The 17,926-nt window shown below is 46.0% G+C and overlaps 7 protein-coding genes across 7 annotated transcripts; 5 read left to right on the forward strand and 2 right to left on the reverse strand.

The window, feature by feature from the left end:
- Positions 1 to 69: 69 nt before the first annotated feature.
- On the reverse strand, positions 70 to 1,103 carry C8R40DRAFT_1172040 (CDP-alcohol phosphatidyltransferase-domain-containing protein; the record flags this gene model as incomplete). The annotated part of the gene is made up of 6 exons (XM_046231809.1): positions 70 to 169; positions 221 to 312; positions 363 to 431; positions 479 to 564; positions 615 to 741; positions 801 to 1,103. The coding sequence occupies 6 exons, from the start codon at positions 1,101 to 1,103 to the stop codon at positions 70 to 72; spliced, it is 777 nt and encodes a 258-aa protein (XP_046085203.1).
- A 706-nt stretch (positions 1,104 to 1,809) lies between these two features.
- Positions 1,810 to 2,822, forward strand: C8R40DRAFT_1172041 (uncharacterized protein; the record flags this gene model as incomplete). The annotated part of the gene is made up of 2 exons (XM_046231810.1): positions 1,810 to 1,886; positions 1,946 to 2,822. The coding sequence occupies 2 exons, from the start codon at positions 1,810 to 1,812 to the stop codon at positions 2,820 to 2,822; spliced, it is 954 nt and encodes a 317-aa protein (XP_046085204.1).
- Positions 2,823 to 4,363: 1,541 nt separating this feature from the next.
- On the forward strand, positions 4,364 to 5,256 carry C8R40DRAFT_1070581 (uncharacterized protein; the record flags this gene model as incomplete). The annotated part of the gene is made up of 5 exons (XM_046226247.1): positions 4,364 to 4,502; positions 4,554 to 4,685; positions 4,747 to 4,883; positions 4,936 to 5,019; positions 5,071 to 5,256. The coding sequence occupies 5 exons, from the start codon at positions 4,364 to 4,366 to the stop codon at positions 5,254 to 5,256; spliced, it is 678 nt and encodes a 225-aa protein (XP_046085205.1).
- A 1,365-nt stretch (positions 5,257 to 6,621) lies between these two features.
- On the forward strand, positions 6,622 to 9,294 carry C8R40DRAFT_1048527 (armadillo-type protein; the record flags this gene model as incomplete). Its single annotated transcript, XM_046224509.1, has 10 exons — positions 6,622 to 7,083; positions 7,140 to 7,280; positions 7,332 to 7,580; positions 7,640 to 7,728; positions 7,790 to 7,884; positions 7,941 to 7,992; positions 8,051 to 8,135; positions 8,189 to 8,289; positions 8,349 to 8,740; positions 8,801 to 9,294. The coding sequence occupies 10 exons, from the start codon at positions 6,622 to 6,624 to the stop codon at positions 9,292 to 9,294; spliced, it is 2,160 nt and encodes a 719-aa protein (XP_046085206.1).
- A 1,768-nt stretch (positions 9,295 to 11,062) lies between these two features.
- Positions 11,063 to 12,175, forward strand: C8R40DRAFT_1048345 (uncharacterized protein; the record flags this gene model as incomplete). The annotated part of the gene is made up of 3 exons (XM_046224493.1): positions 11,063 to 11,325; positions 11,404 to 11,866; positions 11,930 to 12,175. 3 exons carry the CDS (start codon positions 11,063 to 11,065, stop codon positions 12,173 to 12,175), a joined length of 972 nt encoding a protein of 323 aa, XP_046085207.1.
- Positions 12,176 to 12,275: 100 nt separating this feature from the next.
- On the forward strand, positions 12,276 to 14,520 carry C8R40DRAFT_352199 (uncharacterized protein). The gene has a single exon (XM_046234808.1). It carries the CDS (start codon positions 12,376 to 12,378, stop codon positions 14,278 to 14,280), a length of 1,905 nt encoding a protein of 634 aa, XP_046085208.1. The 5' UTR covers positions 12,276 to 12,375; the 3' UTR covers positions 14,281 to 14,520.
- A 1-nt stretch (position 14,521) lies between these two features.
- C8R40DRAFT_351965 (MFS general substrate transporter) lies at positions 14,522 to 17,553 on the reverse strand. The gene is made up of 23 exons (XM_046234807.1): positions 17,259 to 17,553; positions 17,203 to 17,209; positions 17,121 to 17,154; positions 17,014 to 17,053; positions 16,942 to 16,957; positions 16,802 to 16,882; positions 16,701 to 16,740; positions 16,573 to 16,639; positions 16,433 to 16,520; positions 16,317 to 16,372; positions 16,053 to 16,264; positions 15,968 to 15,999; positions 15,873 to 15,911; positions 15,817 to 15,820; positions 15,652 to 15,769; positions 15,444 to 15,485; positions 15,369 to 15,388; positions 15,298 to 15,307; positions 15,177 to 15,245; positions 15,089 to 15,122; positions 14,999 to 15,032; positions 14,937 to 14,942; positions 14,522 to 14,873 (listed from the first exon to the last, which is right to left on the reverse strand). Exons 1-23 carry the CDS (start codon positions 17,465 to 17,467, stop codon positions 14,656 to 14,658), a joined length of 1,476 nt encoding a protein of 491 aa, XP_046085209.1. The 5' UTR covers positions 17,468 to 17,553; the 3' UTR covers positions 14,522 to 14,655.
- Positions 17,554 to 17,926: the final 373 nt, after the last annotated feature.

Consider the following 17,926-nt stretch of genomic DNA (forward strand, 5'->3'; position numbering starts at 1 on the left):
TATGATAGTTGATAGCGATTGCAAAATCGATCGTGTCCATTCGAACGTTTACTCGTGCTGTTCAGGTGTTTATTTATCTTCCTTCTGCTTTTCTGCTACCACTCGGTATCCGTCTTTAGCAAATACGTAGGAGATACCGCTCCAGATCGTCGTTGTCGCAACAATCCATCTGCATTTGAATATGACGAGGCAAATGATCAAGGCAAATTGAACGACGTACTGTAACCCGGTAAGAGGAACATCAAGGACCCATGGAAGCAATGGGCTTATTGTTGTTGTTCCCATGAGCAGGAGCTGAAGACCAGTATTTACCTACTTAGCAGTCAGATATCGGCCAAGAAGGAAACTAAAACGCAGTATACCTTACTGATTTCGGTTGGGCGTACTTCTGCAGAAGGTATTCCAAAATCCCAATATCGCGAAAAGGTTTTCTGTATCGAGCATGAATTGAAACTTAATTGAAGAGAAGTAAACCTACCGGTGGGGGTAACGAAGTATATCGAATGTAGAAAGCTGAGAGACTGAGGAGAACATCCCTGCCTAGGATAAGGACTGCAAGAGGAACTACGAGGAATCAACACAGGTCAGAAGGAGATGTATAATTTGCTACGTACTAGGCAACATCCCTTTCATGCTTAAGGTAACCGTCAACGTGGTCATCAGCGCCTTGTCGGCTGCAGGATCAAGTATAGTGCCCAGCACAGAGTTCATCTTGAAGCGGCGAGCTATCCAGCCGTCAGCCTTTGGGCTTGCATTTCAGAAATCAATGGTACCCCGCGTCAAAACAGAGAACGGCAGACCAGATCGGTGAGGCCTGCGTAAACAAGCAGAGAAGTTGCAAGGTCAAACTGTCCCTGGAGGATAGACCAGCCTATTGCTGGACATGCGAGAATCCGTGACGCGGTTAAAAGGTTGGGAATCGTGTAGATGTTCTCTCTTAACGCGGGTTTTCGCTTGGGTTCTTTGGTGGAGAAATTTGAGCGGGAAATGAGTATGGATACATGGGCGAGTTTTGTGCGCCCTTTTCCGCAGCCGACCGCTAACCTTGGGACAGAAGAAGGAATCCTGAGGAACCTATTTGACGCGTTATGGATGAGAAACATGGAAAGAAAAGGCGTGGGAAAATCATGCTTTCCTCAAATCCATTGCCGGTTGCCAATGCCAATTTCCCAACCTCTGAGCGCTGAGCAGGAGAATCCACTACTTCGATGAATAAACCGGTTGGCAATGGACAAGTCCATTTAATGGCAGTACATTCAAGGAAGATATCAACTGAGCCTGATCTGCTTGTCCGTTCTCAGCCTCAGCAGCACTTCTCAGACTTCTTCAAATCAGGCATGAGCAGGAATGTCCCTTTTATAAATATCTATCTTGCTATCTGGCGGAAGGGCTTGAATTAAATCATGTATCGCGCTGATTGTTCGATATCTTTCACACGCGCGCGATAACTTCACACCGCCGAATGCTTGCGACTCTGTGTCAGCTTTCCGGCGACTACATCGGTTGGAGTAATTTCAGCTCACGTGCAAAGGACAACCAAGGAGGAGGCCCATGAAACGAAACCCGAAGGAAACAGATGAAAGAAATGGGTGCATTTACCGATATTTATAGGACAGTACCTTACCCGCCTACTAATTGTTAAGACGTACCAGCAAGCCACTAGAAAAACTCTTAAACTCGAAGGTAAGTTCTTGGCCATGGATTTCTACTTATCGATTGAGAAACCTGCTGATCAGTTTTTTATTTATCGATCATAACTATATATAAAAGAATTCCTGCTGTGAAAAAATGACATCGACACTCCTTCCAATGGGCGAGCAACTCTCCAAGAGATATTACGCTTCAACACAGTATCTTCTCCCTGCGGACGATGTTGAAACTAGAAGGTCAGTAATGCTCCGAAGAATTGAATGTGTCAAGTAAACCAACCTGAATGTAACCGTAGGTTGAACGCACAACATAACATAATCACCAACGCATTTGGAGGTAAACTATCCGTAGCACCGACAAATCTCGCAACCGGCGACCGTGTCCTGGAAAGTGCTGCAGGGAGTGGTAAGCCCGTCTATCTGCTATCTGTCGTTCTATTCTATGATCCACAACTAACCCACAGATCCCCAGGAATCTGGGCACTTGAGTTTTTCGAGACGAACCGCGCGGACGGCATCACACTTGATATAGAATGCATTGATATATCTTCTGAACAGTTCCCCACCACCCATCCACCGGAAATCAAGTTTTCCGTTAACTCCGTCGTCAATCTCCCAAATCCCGAATGGACCGAGAGATTCTCTTTCGCCCATCAACGCCTTTTGGTTGCTGCGATGAACGACGCTCTTTGGCATTTAGCCGTTGCTGAATTGTTCAGAGTCGTAAAACCTGGCGCATGGGTTGAACTAGTCGAGATCGAGGCGCAAGGTTTCGGCTCGTGGAGTGTAGGCCCACATTCAACGAAATTGGCTTTCTTGATTAACACGATGTATGATAAGAGAGGGGTCATCGGGGATCTTTCGGTGTACCTTCCATTAATTCTCAAAGAGGCTGGGTTTGTGGATATAAAGTGCCAAGCGAGGCATGCCCCGATTGGAGGGGAGGCGGATGCCGCTGCACCGCACAAGTTCACTCAGGTCAAAGGGTTCGATAGCGAAATGTGGCGAGAACTTTGGATGGGTATGAAGGTACCCGTGATTGAAGCAGGAGGGTACGGGATTGTCAAAACCGTGGAGGAATATGACTCGCTGGTGCAGGGGGCAGCAGCAGAATGGAAGACTTCGAAGGAGGCATATACCACTTTCTATGCCATTTTGGCTCGCAAGCCTTAGAGTAAGTAGGAGCGGTCGACTGAGAAGATTTATCAGCATAGTACAAAAAAAATCTGCTAAAAACGATACATACAGCTCTAATTTAACCAAAAAGCTGCAAAGCTTTGTAGGCATGCGCACTTTCAGATCATTGGAAAAGAAAGGGGTACGTTGTATCATAGCTCCACATTCATTCCCTCCCTGTTAATGGTTCGTACTTTGCACTCATCATCCGACCCCAGCTGGATCTTTAACTCCAAAGCGCCTGAGTGCTGTAGGGTTTAGACAGAGATAAGCCTAGATAAGCTGAGATTAATCAGGTACGAAAGGGGACGAATGAGGCGTGTTTTTCAATACTGTACCGACATAGTACTGACAAGCACACTCAGCGCTGAGCCCGTCGATATCATAGTCACTTTCACGGAAAACGAAGGATGGAGTTGGGCGAGGATTTAGTAGTTGTCGCACCGCGCCTTATGTAGTACTAATCAGATAATAAAGAGTTGAAGCTCCGACCTCACGTGACTTTTTTTGCAGCATGGAGCGCTGAAATATTTTTTCCTTCTTTCCTTAATCTCACTTTGAACCTCCATGAAACTCACTGTTATCTATGGTCATTTTACAGAGCTTATACTGCAGACGTGGGCTCTTGTCACCTAGCGAGACCGAGCTGATCTCAAGGTGAACACGGAATGAACCCTTAGGCCTTAATAGTCATCGTTTTACAATTTTTCGAGTGATATCTCTTTCGGTGGTGAGGGATTTACATACTTAGCTTGCATTTTCCACTTTCTATCCCGAACACGACGTTTATATGTACTATGGACACTATTTCCGCTCTCTTCGACGCCGTTCTTTGTTGTTCGTTTTAAATTTTGTCTTCACAACCTCAAGTCATCAATTGCCTAGCATTAGGAAGCAACTACGCATTTTCAGACTATGAGATAGGACACTTCGTCTTAACGTTCTCCTGTTCAACAACGGATCGATGACGTGGTGAGTCTTTTTTTCTCGATCCCTTCATTCTGCTATAAATTGCTTGATGATCCATTTTCATAAACACATAACCTTCGTTCTTCCGAGCAACGTATTTTCATACGTGAACTGCGGAGATCTGTGTTATCTGACCTTTATCCTCTTGTCTTTGTAACTGCTAAGTGCTTACATACCTACCTCTTTGCAGGCTACGTCGCAACCGTCTCGTCCAATCGATGACGACGTTTTTTCAGACATATGATATGATAGGTGAGCGTACATAGCGTACACAGAATTTCGCCATGTCCCAGTCAAATGAAGCCGATGATCCTCATTGCATCAGTTTATTCGCCATCTGCTTATAATATGATATACAACAAAGTTCTGTTCCCATACATAGATCCCATATCCTCGCAGATGTTTTCGCATTTTGTTTCACACTGTCCTGTCAATGCCGTTCGAGAATAGTTTCGAGATGACCCTCGTGTATCGAGGAGTGCGACAAAAAGAGTGAATATTTGAAAGCGCCTGCCGCGAGATAAACAGGACCACATGACAGAATTCTTTTATTGTCGATCATCACCATCATGGCTCTTCCCCTCACCCAGGTAGTTTTACCTCCTAGTCCTCAGAATGTCCTCCGCCCTGCAAATCCAAATAACCCACCTACACCGACCGATATCATGAACGGCGCGAAGTATAAGAAGCAACTGTGTGACGAGCTTGGTAATTTCTTTGTTTGCTTTTCCTGTTCCATTTCACTAAACATCTTTGAAGCCTCCAAAAACCCCAATGTCACCTCGCTGCACTATGCAGATGCTACACGCTATGAACACAAATTAGTTGCAGCGTTTGACTTGTCACAACTTCCGCCTCTGGATGGTGCTGGTGCCCCTCCTGCTCCTGCTCGTGAGCATATATCCTTTTTTAAAAACCCTTTTGCCTAATGTACTGACGTACTATATCACAGCTGCTGCTCCCCTAGTCGCTGGAATTGCAGAGCTGCTCGCTGGACAACAGAATGGACAGCAAAACATCCTCAACATCCTCAACATTCTAGAAGGGATGCAGACACAGATCGCGCAAATCGATAGGCGTTCCGCTTTTGTAAATTTCACAGCTTCGCAGAAAAACCGAAGTACTAATGGATGATTACCAGGCTGTCAACCAAACCCGAGGTAATGGTGTTGGGAGACCGTATGACGAAGTTCGTTTCTTGGATAATTCGCTCCCTTCACAAGCTGTGTGTACATTAATACATGCTGCCCTATTTGAATCTAATGTTTCGGGCTAGGCTCCAGGCCGTGCTCCACTTCCAGTACTCAGTACCATGCTTGACATTCGTGCACTCAGCGGTCCAGAAACTACTACTTATCTCCGTAATCATGGAATCCTGCCTGCCAATATTCCTCATCTTACTGCAGACCGCCGTGAACAGCTCGCTGAAATGATTGGATGTATTGGATACCATGAACTGTAGTTTTTCATTACCAAAGATTCTTGTTTCTGCCATGTATTATTCATAGAAGACTTGTAACATTGGTATATCAACTGTTCAAGGTAATTCAGGAGTGATGAGCCATTGTGATTCTGTCTTGAGGAGGTAGGACAATGACTTGCTATTAGAATATAAATCGAGAATGTGAGCCATGTCTATCACAAATCGCACCCTTCAGCATTAACTTGAATAGTTTAGATCCTGCACTGTGAAAAAAAATGGAATAAACTGGCCCAAGTCATCGCCCCTGATGCATAAAGAGTCGAGAGATGACAATTTCGTCTCTGAAAGTGTCCGAAGTCTTGTCAAACTGCACTTACTTTCCAAAAGACACGCATACCGCCACCTTGAGGCCTGAGAGACCAACCGTTGTCATTTCAGGAAGGTTCTCCAGGTCCTCTGCAGAAATCGCAGATGTGTATGCAAAAAATGACTTTTGAGATATCTTCTTGAACCAAACCTAGTCATGGTAGATATTCATCATTCCGTACAAGATAAGGATGTAGGTGGCTGCGGGGCGGCTGGATTCAATTCCTTCGTTATTTGTGCAATCACCCATTTGCCACTACAGAGTTCTTCTCAGTGTTATAGAAGGCAGATTTCCCGAAAAACACAGAAGTTTGAAGGAGATGGAAAGCTGAAATATGAGAATGCTTCGGGTCCAACATTGAACTGTCATAAGCAAAGCTCGCGAGGGAAGCTAGACTGGCACGAGGAGGAAGGTGAGGGATAACACGGCGAGAAAGATTGTTGTCAGAGGACGAAGTGAAGGGGTGTTGCACATTTTCAGCAGCCACCGCGATGGCGGGAGAGGTGGCTTTCAGGTTCATTGCCCATTGCCCATTCTCAATGGATCTCACCAACTTTTCCATTGCCTTTAGCACTGACATCAATAGATCGATCGCATACCCACAATCTCAGAGGCCCGGGTCACCTAATTAATCCTTGGATCAGAGTAGTGATTTATTCATTGTATTGTCTGCATGATGAGTCAAGTTCAGAGGACCAGTGCAAAAGGATTTTCCTACGCCGTTACAAGTTCGATTGCAAGTCCGACTACGCCTACATAAGCCAATTGCAACGGAGCTTGGAGCTTGAAACCCTCCGGTTCTGAGTCGTTCTCTTCCTTCTAAACATGTGCTGATTTTGTAAGTACGAAAAGATTATTCTGAGTAGCAAAATTGAGCAGAAACACAGACCACACATTCGGGATCGATAGAGCCTGTTTCGACCGTGAGAGGGTGATTTTTGCAACATCGGCAGGCAGTAAAGAAAAGTGCATTATGTAGCTTGCTCTCCTCAAACTTCACCGAATAGCCTTACAACCAGTGGTAATCGCAATTTACGATGGCAGCAACTACTACCAAGAAGCGCCCCGCAAAATCACAATCCGGCCCAGCACCCAAGAAAGTTAAAAAAACAGATATTGCTACCGGGAAGCCAGATACGAATACAACAAAAAAGGCTAAACGCAGCATACCTGTTACTCTCACAACCTCACCTCCGAACGACAGTGAAAACACTGACGATGAAGATGACTGGGAGGATGCGGAGGACGATGTCGATTTTGATGGCCAAGCCGTAGACGATGACAATGCCATGCAGGTCGATTCCGGAGAAGGCAAAACATCCGCCCGTGAAAGCCACATTGCCCAGAAAGTATTACAACAATCTCGAAAAGCTGCGAAACCGCATTCGGATTTGATCTCGGAGGCCAAGAGGGTATGGGCATTAGCAAGAAGTCAGTCGATAAGTGCCAATGAACGGAAGAAACACATAACTGAATTGATGAATGTCGTTCGAGGAAAGGTGCGTCAGGTTGGATTCGGATCTCTGTACCGATTCTGGATCAAGTTTTTCGATAGGTGAAATTGATCGTATTCAAACATGATGCTTCACGTATCATCCAAACACTTGTCAAGTACGGCGGTAAAGCAGAGAGAGAGGAAATCTGTGAAGAATTGAAAGGAAGTTATGCAGATTCAGCGAAGAACCGGTATGCCAAGGTACGTGGGTCCACTGCTACTGGTTGGTTATACATATTGATTGTCTCTCAGTTCCTCCTTCTGAAACTTATACGACTCCTTCCTTCCCATCGGGCGGACATCCTATCATCTTTTCACGGACATGTACTTTCTCGTTCTCGTCTACTTCTGCACAGAGAAGCCAGCGGGGTATTGGCTGACGCATTTGAATTATATGCGAACGGTGCGCAAAGAGCTGAATTGGTGAAGGAATTCTACGGGAAGGAAGTAGCATTGTTCTCGCAAAAGCAGGAACAGGACGATAAAGGAAAAAGTCCAAAGGTGAGATCCATCTTTTCAATCTGTATTTGCTGGGTCAATCGAAGATAATCTTTTTATAGGGTTTGATTGGCGTCCTTGAAACTATGGGTAGCGACAAGGAGAAAAAGGCTAGAGTTTTAGCGGCTGTGAAAGAAAATTTGATTTCTATGTATGGAACTTTTTCATTACCTTCCTATGCGTCACATAAGATGAACTTCATCTCCTCGTAGTTTCAATAATCCAGACAAAGGCGCTGTCCGACACGCCATCGTACACTGCGCGACATGGGAATACCTGGATGTTCTCGGAAGAACGCAAGATTCTGGTTCGTCTCACTTACACTCAGTGTAATAATGAATAATAATCATCATTCTATAGCAGACGAGGATGCTGCGAAAGAGGCGGAGAAGCTACGGAGGGACTTGTTTGAAAAGTATTTCTTGCACCTTTCGTTCAAAGCGACTTAATGACATTTTGCCTCGCTATCTTAGTTGCGCCGAACTTCTTCCTGAAATGGTACACACTAAGGATGGCTCTCGGGTCGCAAGGGAGTTTTTGGCGAGGGGGAATGCGAAGGTAAAACTTCCTCCGCTGCCTCTTCCTGCACCTGCTCATTGACGTAAAACCAGGACCGTAAAACGATCCTTAAAACCCTAAAACCTCACATTGAGAGGATGTGCTTGGATGACGAAGCGCAAATGGTGCTTTTCACCGCAATTGATGTCATTGAGTGAATGCTCATCTTCCACTGTTTACCATTGAGCTAACGATCTTTATTTCCTCCACCAGTGACACCAAACTCCTTCAAAAAAGTGTCGCTTCAATCATCACAACTCCAAACACGCTAAATACCCTTGTGAAGTCTCCTCAAGGCCGACGAGCGATCATCTATCTGCTCATTCCACGGAGTAGAAGATATTTCACGATAGCACAGATACGCGCACTCGGGGACACTGATAATGCCAGAGACGGAGTTGGCTCAACGAAACAAGGTAACGGGGAAAGTGCAATGACGACAGGAGACGGGACAAGTAAAAAATCACCTGAAGTTCGCCAAGAGGAGGTTCGCCGTGGAGCGAGCGAGGCGCTTTTGACTTGGGTTGAGGAACATGGTGCAGAGCTCGCAAGAGAAGCTGCTGAGAGTCTGATAATCGCAGATATCATGCTCCATGCTGAAGGGGGTAAGCTTTTCTAAGCAATTCAACTTTCTTGATCACTGGTTCACCTTTGGTCGTGTTCAGATAAATCATCCGCATCCCAAGCTCTCCTCCGAGGCCTTACTACACCGTACCCTGCCTCTTCCACCTCATCAGCGAGTTCTCCTTCATCTTTATCGACTCCTGTTCATCCCCTTGACCTACCACATACTTCCCGCTTATACAAAAATCTCCTCCAAGGCGGGCATTTCAATCACAGCCTCAGAACAGTAGAGATAAGTCCAAGATGGGACTCTACAACCTTTGCTGTGGAATTCGTCAAAATAGTCGGCGGTGACGATGGTGCTGTCATAAAGGATATGTGCACCAAGGGCGAACGAAACGGAAGTTTTGTTGTCGCGCAACTGTGTGAAGCACTCGTTCGAGAAGATGCTTCTTCCACTCAGGAAGTGAAGGATTCGAGAGAGAAGTTGAAACGGTGGCTGTCTACGTCTGAGACGCTTAAGGCGATTGAGGAAGGAGAGAAGGATGGTGCAAAGGGAACCAAGGTGCTCTTAGATGGGATCGGGAAACTCTGAACGCACGATAGCACCAACCAATTAGTCAAAAAATGGCTTCAAGTCGTAACTATTTAGGGAATTCTAGGTCCGGGATAGCCACGAATTGCCATTACCACTGCATGTTAGTAGATGTGTTCCGTGGAATATACAAAGCTATCTTTCAAAGGAGCTTTTGGGTCGCATTTAGAGGAGCCTCTACGACAAAACCTGCATAGCCGGCTGCAGACTCTGGAATCATAAATTTATGAGTGTGGTTGCTTTTGGTGTTTCCATGGGCTTTAAGGAAGCAAATTCTCGACGCCCGCGTCTGTCATACAAGTGTCGTGTTCTTGAATGCAAAACATCGGGGTTGGCCGTATGGATTTTTCTTGGGCAGGCAATGACCATTGAATATAGAATATTGCCCCTGGATTGATCCCCTGGGCCTTGGAGGGCCTTGAGTTTGGAGAATTTGATGATATCACTCTGCAATACTGGTGCACTCAAGCCTCTTTCGGGTTCTGGAAAATCGATGGAAATATATCGGAAAATGTTAGTGATTCTGTTCTTTACTTGAAATGTTTAACTTTGTATAGCAGCATTGCTACAGTTCGGGAACAGCTCAAAATTCAAGGTGACAAAGACTCATCAATCTCAGCCTTGCGCTCGGAGTCTTTGTTGTACAGCTCTGGCAAGTGCAAGCAAAATTCACTCTGTCTTAAGTGTCATGAACAAATCAAAGAGGATATGTGGAGCATTACTTGAGCATAACTATTAACTGTCTTCAAACGACCGACCTGCTGACCATGATCTCAAATTAGCTCCCCGGATTGTTTGGGTTGCTGAGCCTCAGAAAACCTCACTAGGGCCTGTAGACCCGAGTCTTCGCCCCGTGAAGTATTTAATGATAGGGCACAACATGCAAGGCTGCGTACAAGTGCTCCGAGAATACAGCCTCTTGCCAAAGGTACTAGAGTGACGGACCTTGATATGATCAATGAGGCAGAAGGGGGGAGAGACAGATGCTGGCATAACATTCACAAGCCTCCGACCTTTCCGTGGTTTCAAAGACCGCACGCACGCCAATTCTGTTGCATAAACATAGCACGGCTCACGTATGTTAACCGGTACGGAAAGTACCACTAGTCGGTGCAGACCTTGCGCTGATTGTGAATCAGAAGATGAGTGTTGCTTTGTGAAATGATTACTGCATCATTGGTTTATTTCTTCCATTACCCGAAATGAATATGAAAAGTGGCGCACAATGCATCATACAATTGAGTTTGATTGATGTAGCGATGTAGCATCCGAGGCCTGTACTTGTATGTACATGCGCTATTCTAGCCAGCTGCGACTAGATCCTAAGCATAGTCAATGAAGCTGAAGGCCGGGCGGAACAAAGGCCAGGGAGAGAGAATTTGATGAAGATAGAGTCGGGTCGGAGCAACCTTAAACGGGCGTATGATGGAAAAAGTCGGGATTCGGCAAGCTGCGGACCGGTCAACCTGTCACGCTCAAGCCTAATTCGTATTTTGTGTCTATCTCTTCCACCACACTCCAGCGGTAATCAACCGTCTCTCTTTGTCGTTACTGACAACAGACACGGCAGTCTTGTGGACTCGCTCGATAAACAGCCCTCAGCATATTAGGCTTCGGAAGCTGGTTGCTTGTAGAATCTTTGGCTTTTTCTTTTTACGGCTTGTTGAACTCGGACACCTCAATCGAACGTCTCGTTGCCACAAAACGATTTTATCTACTATCTAAACCCCTTAGCTGATATATTCTTCCATATCTTTATCCTCCGATAATGGCCAACTATCTCCCTGTTCTTCTCTACTCTGTTGGCTCCAATGCTGCTCCCGACGATTCGTCGCTCTCAACTCTTCCCAGGGGACAAGTTGACTATCTTACCCATGACTGGCAGGAGGAGGACGTCTGGCGATCATGGCGGAACATGACCAGGCAGAAAAATGAGATTGCGAACGGCGTCCGGCTTGAGAACGCTAGTTGGAGAACTTGGTGGAAACAAAGAAATAAGTTGAAGACAGTCAGTCCGGAGACACTTAACTGGTCTGTAATCTTGCTGTCTTGACTTTCAAATTTGCTTCTAACAACTAATCTTCCACGACCTTGATATCGGCTCTCCAGGCTCAAGGATTCTGACGTAACTTGGCTTTACGGTCCCCTACACACTGCCGTAGAGTGGACACCACCACCGAAACCAAAGCCTGATGAGACTGAACACAAAACAGCTTCTGCTCATGACCGCTTTGACCTTTCAGAACCCAAGCACAAATCTATACTGAAATATAGGAGTATCAGCGAAATGCTCACAGGCGATTTGCCTAGTCCCTTGTTCAGTCCAGCTGAGAGCGACAACGAATCGGACGGAAACGAGGAATTGTCTCGGGAAGCTTCCGATCCCGATGCGTCAATTCACCCAACGCGGCCCTCTCTTTCCCAGACAAAATCTGACACGCATATCACGCGATGGGGACCAAACAGAGCTTTTAGAAAGGACTCTCCTCCCCGCATTGAGCCCACTGGTGCAGCTAATGTAGTTCCTACTTCCAACACCAATGCGTCACAATCACATACTTCGCCTCACCACGTGTATAGCGCCACAAATCTGAGTGGCTACTTTGCCTCCCACATTCAGGGACAGAGTCAACAGGCCGAACTCTCTTCTTCCAGTTCTTCTCCTAGAGGCGGCTCTGCTGAGGTGACTCCTTCTGGTGGTATTCATAGCAATGGCCACAAAAAGAAGCATATCACCTTCAACACGTTTGTCGAACAATGCATAGCTATCGACCAGCCAAAGCCTAAAGAAACGACGTTTGCCGCGATCCTCGGCGATGTCGAGGAAGACTGGTATGCCAAAACTCATGATTCTGTCAAAGCAAGTTATGATGACGGGTAAGTCCTCATTATCTTCTCGCAAGATCTTCATCTGACCTCCTATCAAGGTATGACGAGGACGCCGAAGACGGGTTTGATGGAGACTGGGGATTGAACGAATGCGCTATCAGCACGGATTCCGAGTCCGACGCTGATCAAGTTCTCGGGGAAAGTGCGTGTGATGATGATGAGGAGGAGGAGGAAGAGGAGGGTATCATCCAAATGCGCTCGAGACGGGACAGTTTCGATAACAAGAATAGCGCCCGACTTCGGTCCACCTCAAAAGTATCCACCTCATCGTCCTCGTCCTCTGCTTCCTCTGCTTCCGCCTCATCAAATCATAAAAACATTCCTCCTAATATCCGCCGTCGAAGGCGAAGTGATGGGCCAAAGAATGTCTCCCTTCCCCGTAAAGGCTCGATATCCCTCGGTCGTAATAGCTCGTCTACAGCACTAAGCTCTTCAGACAAGGAAATGGTTTCTATTGCACCTATAGCACCTACAATGCTCAAGACAGGCAGCCAGACTTCTTGGGATGGGTTCGGTGTCCATGGTGTACAATCGCCTTATGGCTTGCCTGCATCCGGTGGTTGGTCAGAGGGTTTCGGAGACGATTTTAGTGATGATGGTAGCAATATCCATGTCGGTCCAGGGGGTGCAAAGTTATATATCGGCTCAAGCAACAACGAGAGTGAAGGGAGTACACCTGTTGGACTGGTTTATATGCCACCAGCCACGACCAGGTATGGGAACTCCATAATACCTCGCGTCAATTCGAACACCAGCCTCAGTTCGGAAGCCGAGGTGGAGCTTCGGGAGGATGCGAACCAGAAGGATGCGGACAACGTACGCGGTGACAAAACTGTGGGGTCAGTAGAAGAAAGAACATCAGAGAATGGGGACAAGGTGTATCGTCACCATGAGGCATATTTCTCTATCGGCTCAGATAAGGATGGTGTTCTGGGCGTGCGGTCATCATCTGTACCGATCGTTGTACGAACTCCCGCTGTGAATGTTCATGGCAATCGGGAAGATGATGATGATGACGTTGCTGAGGAGGATGCTTACGATTATTTCGGAGGGCCTGACCTCGGGGAAGATTTCGCACACCGAAAAACCAAGTTTTCGGCTAGACGTAAACCACAAAGGTCTAGCGAGGCCGTCTCGAGCCCGGTGACAATCAAAGGCAATAGCAATGCTCAAGCGGTCGATGAAGAACGTCAGTCGAGGTCACGATCAAGATCACGCTCACGTACCCCTTCACCCTCGTATGTTTCCCAATCAAGTACTCCTGCAATTTCTGTCCCTGGACGAGCAGAGCACGTCTCATCTCCTCCTCCTTCATCATCCTCTTTACTGTCACCTCCTCTACGTGGCCGTGAATTCGTTCCCGCGGAGCAACCGTCTACCTCGCGCGGCAGAGCAAGCAGAACATCATCCTCCTTGCCAGATCGATCTCGGTCTCGCTCAAATCACAGTTCTCCTCTAGGAAGTCTTTCCCCCGAAGGAATTGGTTCTGCATACAGTGCCAATGGACGAGGCGGAGGTGACCGGGAACGAGAACGAGAACGGTCAAATCGCAATGGTGGACGAGGTAGAGAGCGAACGGAGAGACATTTAAGCCATAGTCTCAGTCCTGACGCGGTCGAGTGTGTCAGCTCCCTGGGCCCGGATGCTGCATCCAGCGTCTCCTCCTCATCTTCTGGATCTCAAACCGTCGTGCCTCAGTATGATCATGCTGATACTTTCGAATCATCAGTGGATAATCCTTCCGTTAAAGTACAAGTCCGTACGTCACAATCTACTCCCACCAATTCACCAGTTATTAGTATGAGTGGTGCTGCCCATGCTATAGCTCGAATGAACGGCAAGTCGCCAATAACTATACCTGATCCTCATGTATCATCACCCCGTTTGACATATCCATCGCATTCCACTAGCGAGCCTTCAAACACCAACACTTCTTCCTCGCCTCCAGTATCGCCTAAAGGTTCTACTTTATCCGGTACCTCTATTTCAACGAAAGATTCTGATAACGATGACACAGGTGTTGTAGGCAAGGCAGTAGGCATTGTCTCCTCTGCCGGCTCTTATTTTAGCTTCTGGAACAATGGTGCTGGTGTTTGAATTACCGTAATTTCTTTTTTTTGTTACAATATCGGTAATTAACATCGGTAAACCTTTTGCCCTCTAATTAGCATTTTCGCAAGCATCATAGTCTTCCTCTTTCCTTTGCATCGTCACCTTTGTAGTTAGTTTCATATTTCAATATCTCATAATTCTTGTTGTGGTCTGCGGTCCAACATGTACATAGTTGCGTACAAGTATTCCCAGTTAGTTCTCTTTCATGTCTTGTATGGGTGAGTACATCGTGACACTTCACAAGGCATTCAAACGTCTACGTTATTGAGCAGGAAAGCCCCTAATTGCTCCCCAGAAGTAGGTAACTCGTTCCCTTCTGGCAATGGTAATTTGTATCTGATGATTCTAAGTAACATTTATTCATATAGTGTATCTGTAGCCACTCCATTCGTCTCCCTTGTCTGCTTTTGCATCCGCTACCGTCTCGTATCTGCCATTGATTTCATGGCCACTGGATTTTTCATCTCCAATGATCTCATTCCTTTCGCCGCGTTCTCGCTTTGCGTTTTCTCTTTTGAGGAGCACAAGGAAGGTAGTGGAGGAGATGAGTCCCAATCCGATGTAGAGTAGAACCAATCCTATCATTGAATTTTGGTTAGTTGAGAAAAAATATCCCAAATAAGTAAACACTGATAGCGCACCGTGTCCTGCAGAAGGAGAGAATAAATAATAGCTTAGACAGAAGTGAAGAATATTTTCATACCTAGTGGATACCATGGTTGATCTTTGGCGCGGTACTGATCCCAGATGTTATCACTGTGTGTGAGTAATGTATAAAACCGAACAAACTTACTACATTAGAACTAACAGCTCCATTGATGTTTCCACTAATGAATTTTCAACATGTAGTATTGGCCAAAGAAGAAGGATTTACTACTCACAAACTGATCACCATTGCCAGCGTGACACTGCGCTTGTAGGAACCCTCTACGTTGTTCGAAACCCACGCACTGATATAGACGAGCTCAGAATAGATCGACGAAAACTGGAATAAGCTCTCACATAGAGTTCGCTGCGTTCCGGAACATACGGGTCAACAAGGAGGGCCTATTATTTCCACCAAATGAACTCACGAATGACAGGATAAATCCCACTGCAAAGCGATAATTAACGGGGAACGGAGTTCCGGAGGTAACGGAAATACGTACCAGGTAGCGAGATATACAGCGAAGTAAGATAAAGCTGCGTTCCTTGAAGCAATTAAGATAATGTATCCGGCGGCACCTCAAGAATGTCGCTGTAAGGAATATCTTTCTCATAGGTAGTTCAACGCGATCTCGCTCACCAAGACACAGGAAGACCCTGATATTGACATCCTAAGCTAGACGAAAAAGAGATGGAAGAAAAATTACGCACAAGTTGAAATATCCCCGACGACCCCATTTGTCTGCCAGAAAGCCGACAACGCAGGTAATGAGACAGGCAAAGGCATACACAGGAACGGTTAAGAGATTGGCGGGGGTGGCCTTGAAGCCTTTTTGCACGATGAGAACCAACTCATCGCATAGCAGGAGATCATACCAAGCTACCCACACAGATGAGTATTAGCGAAGGCGAGTGGACGAGAAATTACATACCTGGTTGATGATAGAAGGTAGAAAGAGGGAGAACGCGTACTATAAACGAAGTTGAGTCAAATTGATAGATACTTGCGTATAAATCTTGACTGAACTAGAGGCATGTCAGCACCAACGTAGACAATCACTACATAAACCTTTGTAAAACTCAAGCAATGTGTTAATGATCGGATTACTCACTTCCGATCCATGTTTTCCAATCCAGTATACTCTTATAGATATATTTCATCCTCAATTTCTCTCCTGCAGCACTGAACTGATCGTCTCCTTGAAGCCGACGAACGACAACCGTTCGCTCTGCCTCAGTCAAGAACTTCGCAGTATCAGGGAAATCTTGAATGATGAAGAAAGACAGAGCACCGGCAATAACAGTAGCCAAGCCTTCGAGGATGCTAAATCAAAGCAATCAGACCGGAGATTTCGATGAGAGAACCTTTGACGAACAAAATCCAAGCCCAAGCAGGTTTTCCGCCAATCCCATCCATCTTGGAGATGGCAGCCTAGCAGAATAATAAGGGCATTATGAACTCAGCAAAAAATTGGCAAAAAGTGGCGCTTACAGCAAGCAAACCACCGAAAGCTCCAGATACGGTAGCGGCCGAAAAAAATATTGCTGCACGGATACCAAACTCGGAGCGCTTGTACCAGCTTTCGAGTGGAATTAGCCACTGTTCGAGAAACTTACTGAACATATACCAACCAAGATAAGTAATAATTGACACCGGGGAATAAACCTGCTTCAAACATTCCAAGCATCCATCGCATCCCTATCCGGGCGAGAGTATTTTAAACACGCTTCAGGCATTATGATAGTTGAATGATCCTCACCTGTCAGACCTCCAAAGTTGTGCACAAGGCCTTGCACAGTCTGGACCGAATCGTCAGGATAAGTATGAGTTTACAACATTCAACCACGAATTTGAACTGACCATCATAATTCCCCAGCAGAACATGAGACCGGACAGCCAGAGCGAAGGACGCAGACGTTTCAAAAATACATTGGACGGGACCTGAAGTGAATGAGAACATGGCGTCAAAGCGTTTGTCATTGACAAGACTCGGTTATTACCTCAAAAATGGCATAACTGTCAGTCAGTGGACTGAGTCAGATGTTTGTGGTCGACTACAGAGAAACTCATACCTAAAGAAAAACACGGTCAAAGCGAGAAGATACTGGGTGTCTATAATCTAGAATTAGTTGTGCTGATCCATATGCCTCCAGGGATGAACACAGAGGAATTCTTTTACCAGTTATGTTCAAGTCTTTCTCGAGATTATAAAGCTAAAGATCGTTAGGCACACTGGACCGAGGTTCGGTGGCGAATGGTACCTTGGCACTACGTCAAATCTTGAGTACAGAGTTTCACAATCATAATGAATACGCACTTTCCAATACTTGTCCTATCCAGAAAGCTCAACAAATACAAGAGAGAGAGCCAAGGTATCAATGCGATATCGATCTTGCGTAATAGCTTGCGCTCATCTACCCCAGTAATATCGACATGTTCATTGTAAAGAGGCGTTGTCGTGGCGTTAGCATTTTCATTGATACGTATGGAATCCTTTTCCAAGTCGGAAGAGGTTGACCCAGTCATCGTAAGTTTGTTTCGTGAAGTGGGGGAGAGAGATAAAACCGAGCGGGACAGTTTGTACTAGCACAGAAATTATTTGTATCTTATATATACATACATACCCATTCTAAGGATGTGTCACAATGTATTCACGGTTTCGAAGTGAACCCCGTGAACGAAAAAGTGGAGAGAATAGATCATGATGATAGATCGTGGATCCGTGACATTGATGTTCCGCGGCAGGGTTTTCCGTAAAAGAATCTTAGAACCAGGGGGCTGGCACCGGAGTTTTCCGTGAAATCAACTGGTGCAGACCCCCCCGTGCGAACTTTGACTTGCCAGCCACGGCAACATGGCATCAGAACTTCGGCGCGTTGGTACGATCAGGGTGCAATGAACCCAGCGTGAACCTCTAAAGACTGTAAGCAATGAGGACTCTTATTTAAACCGGGCACTCTGCTGTATGTACCTGCCTATCTCCTC

This window comes from Lentinula edodes (assembly GCF_021015755.1).
Source record: "Lentinula edodes strain Le(Bin) 0899 ss11 chromosome Unknown C8R40scaffold_23, whole genome shotgun sequence".
Lineage (NCBI taxonomy): Eukaryota > Fungi > Basidiomycota > Agaricomycetes > Agaricales > Omphalotaceae > Lentinula > Lentinula edodes.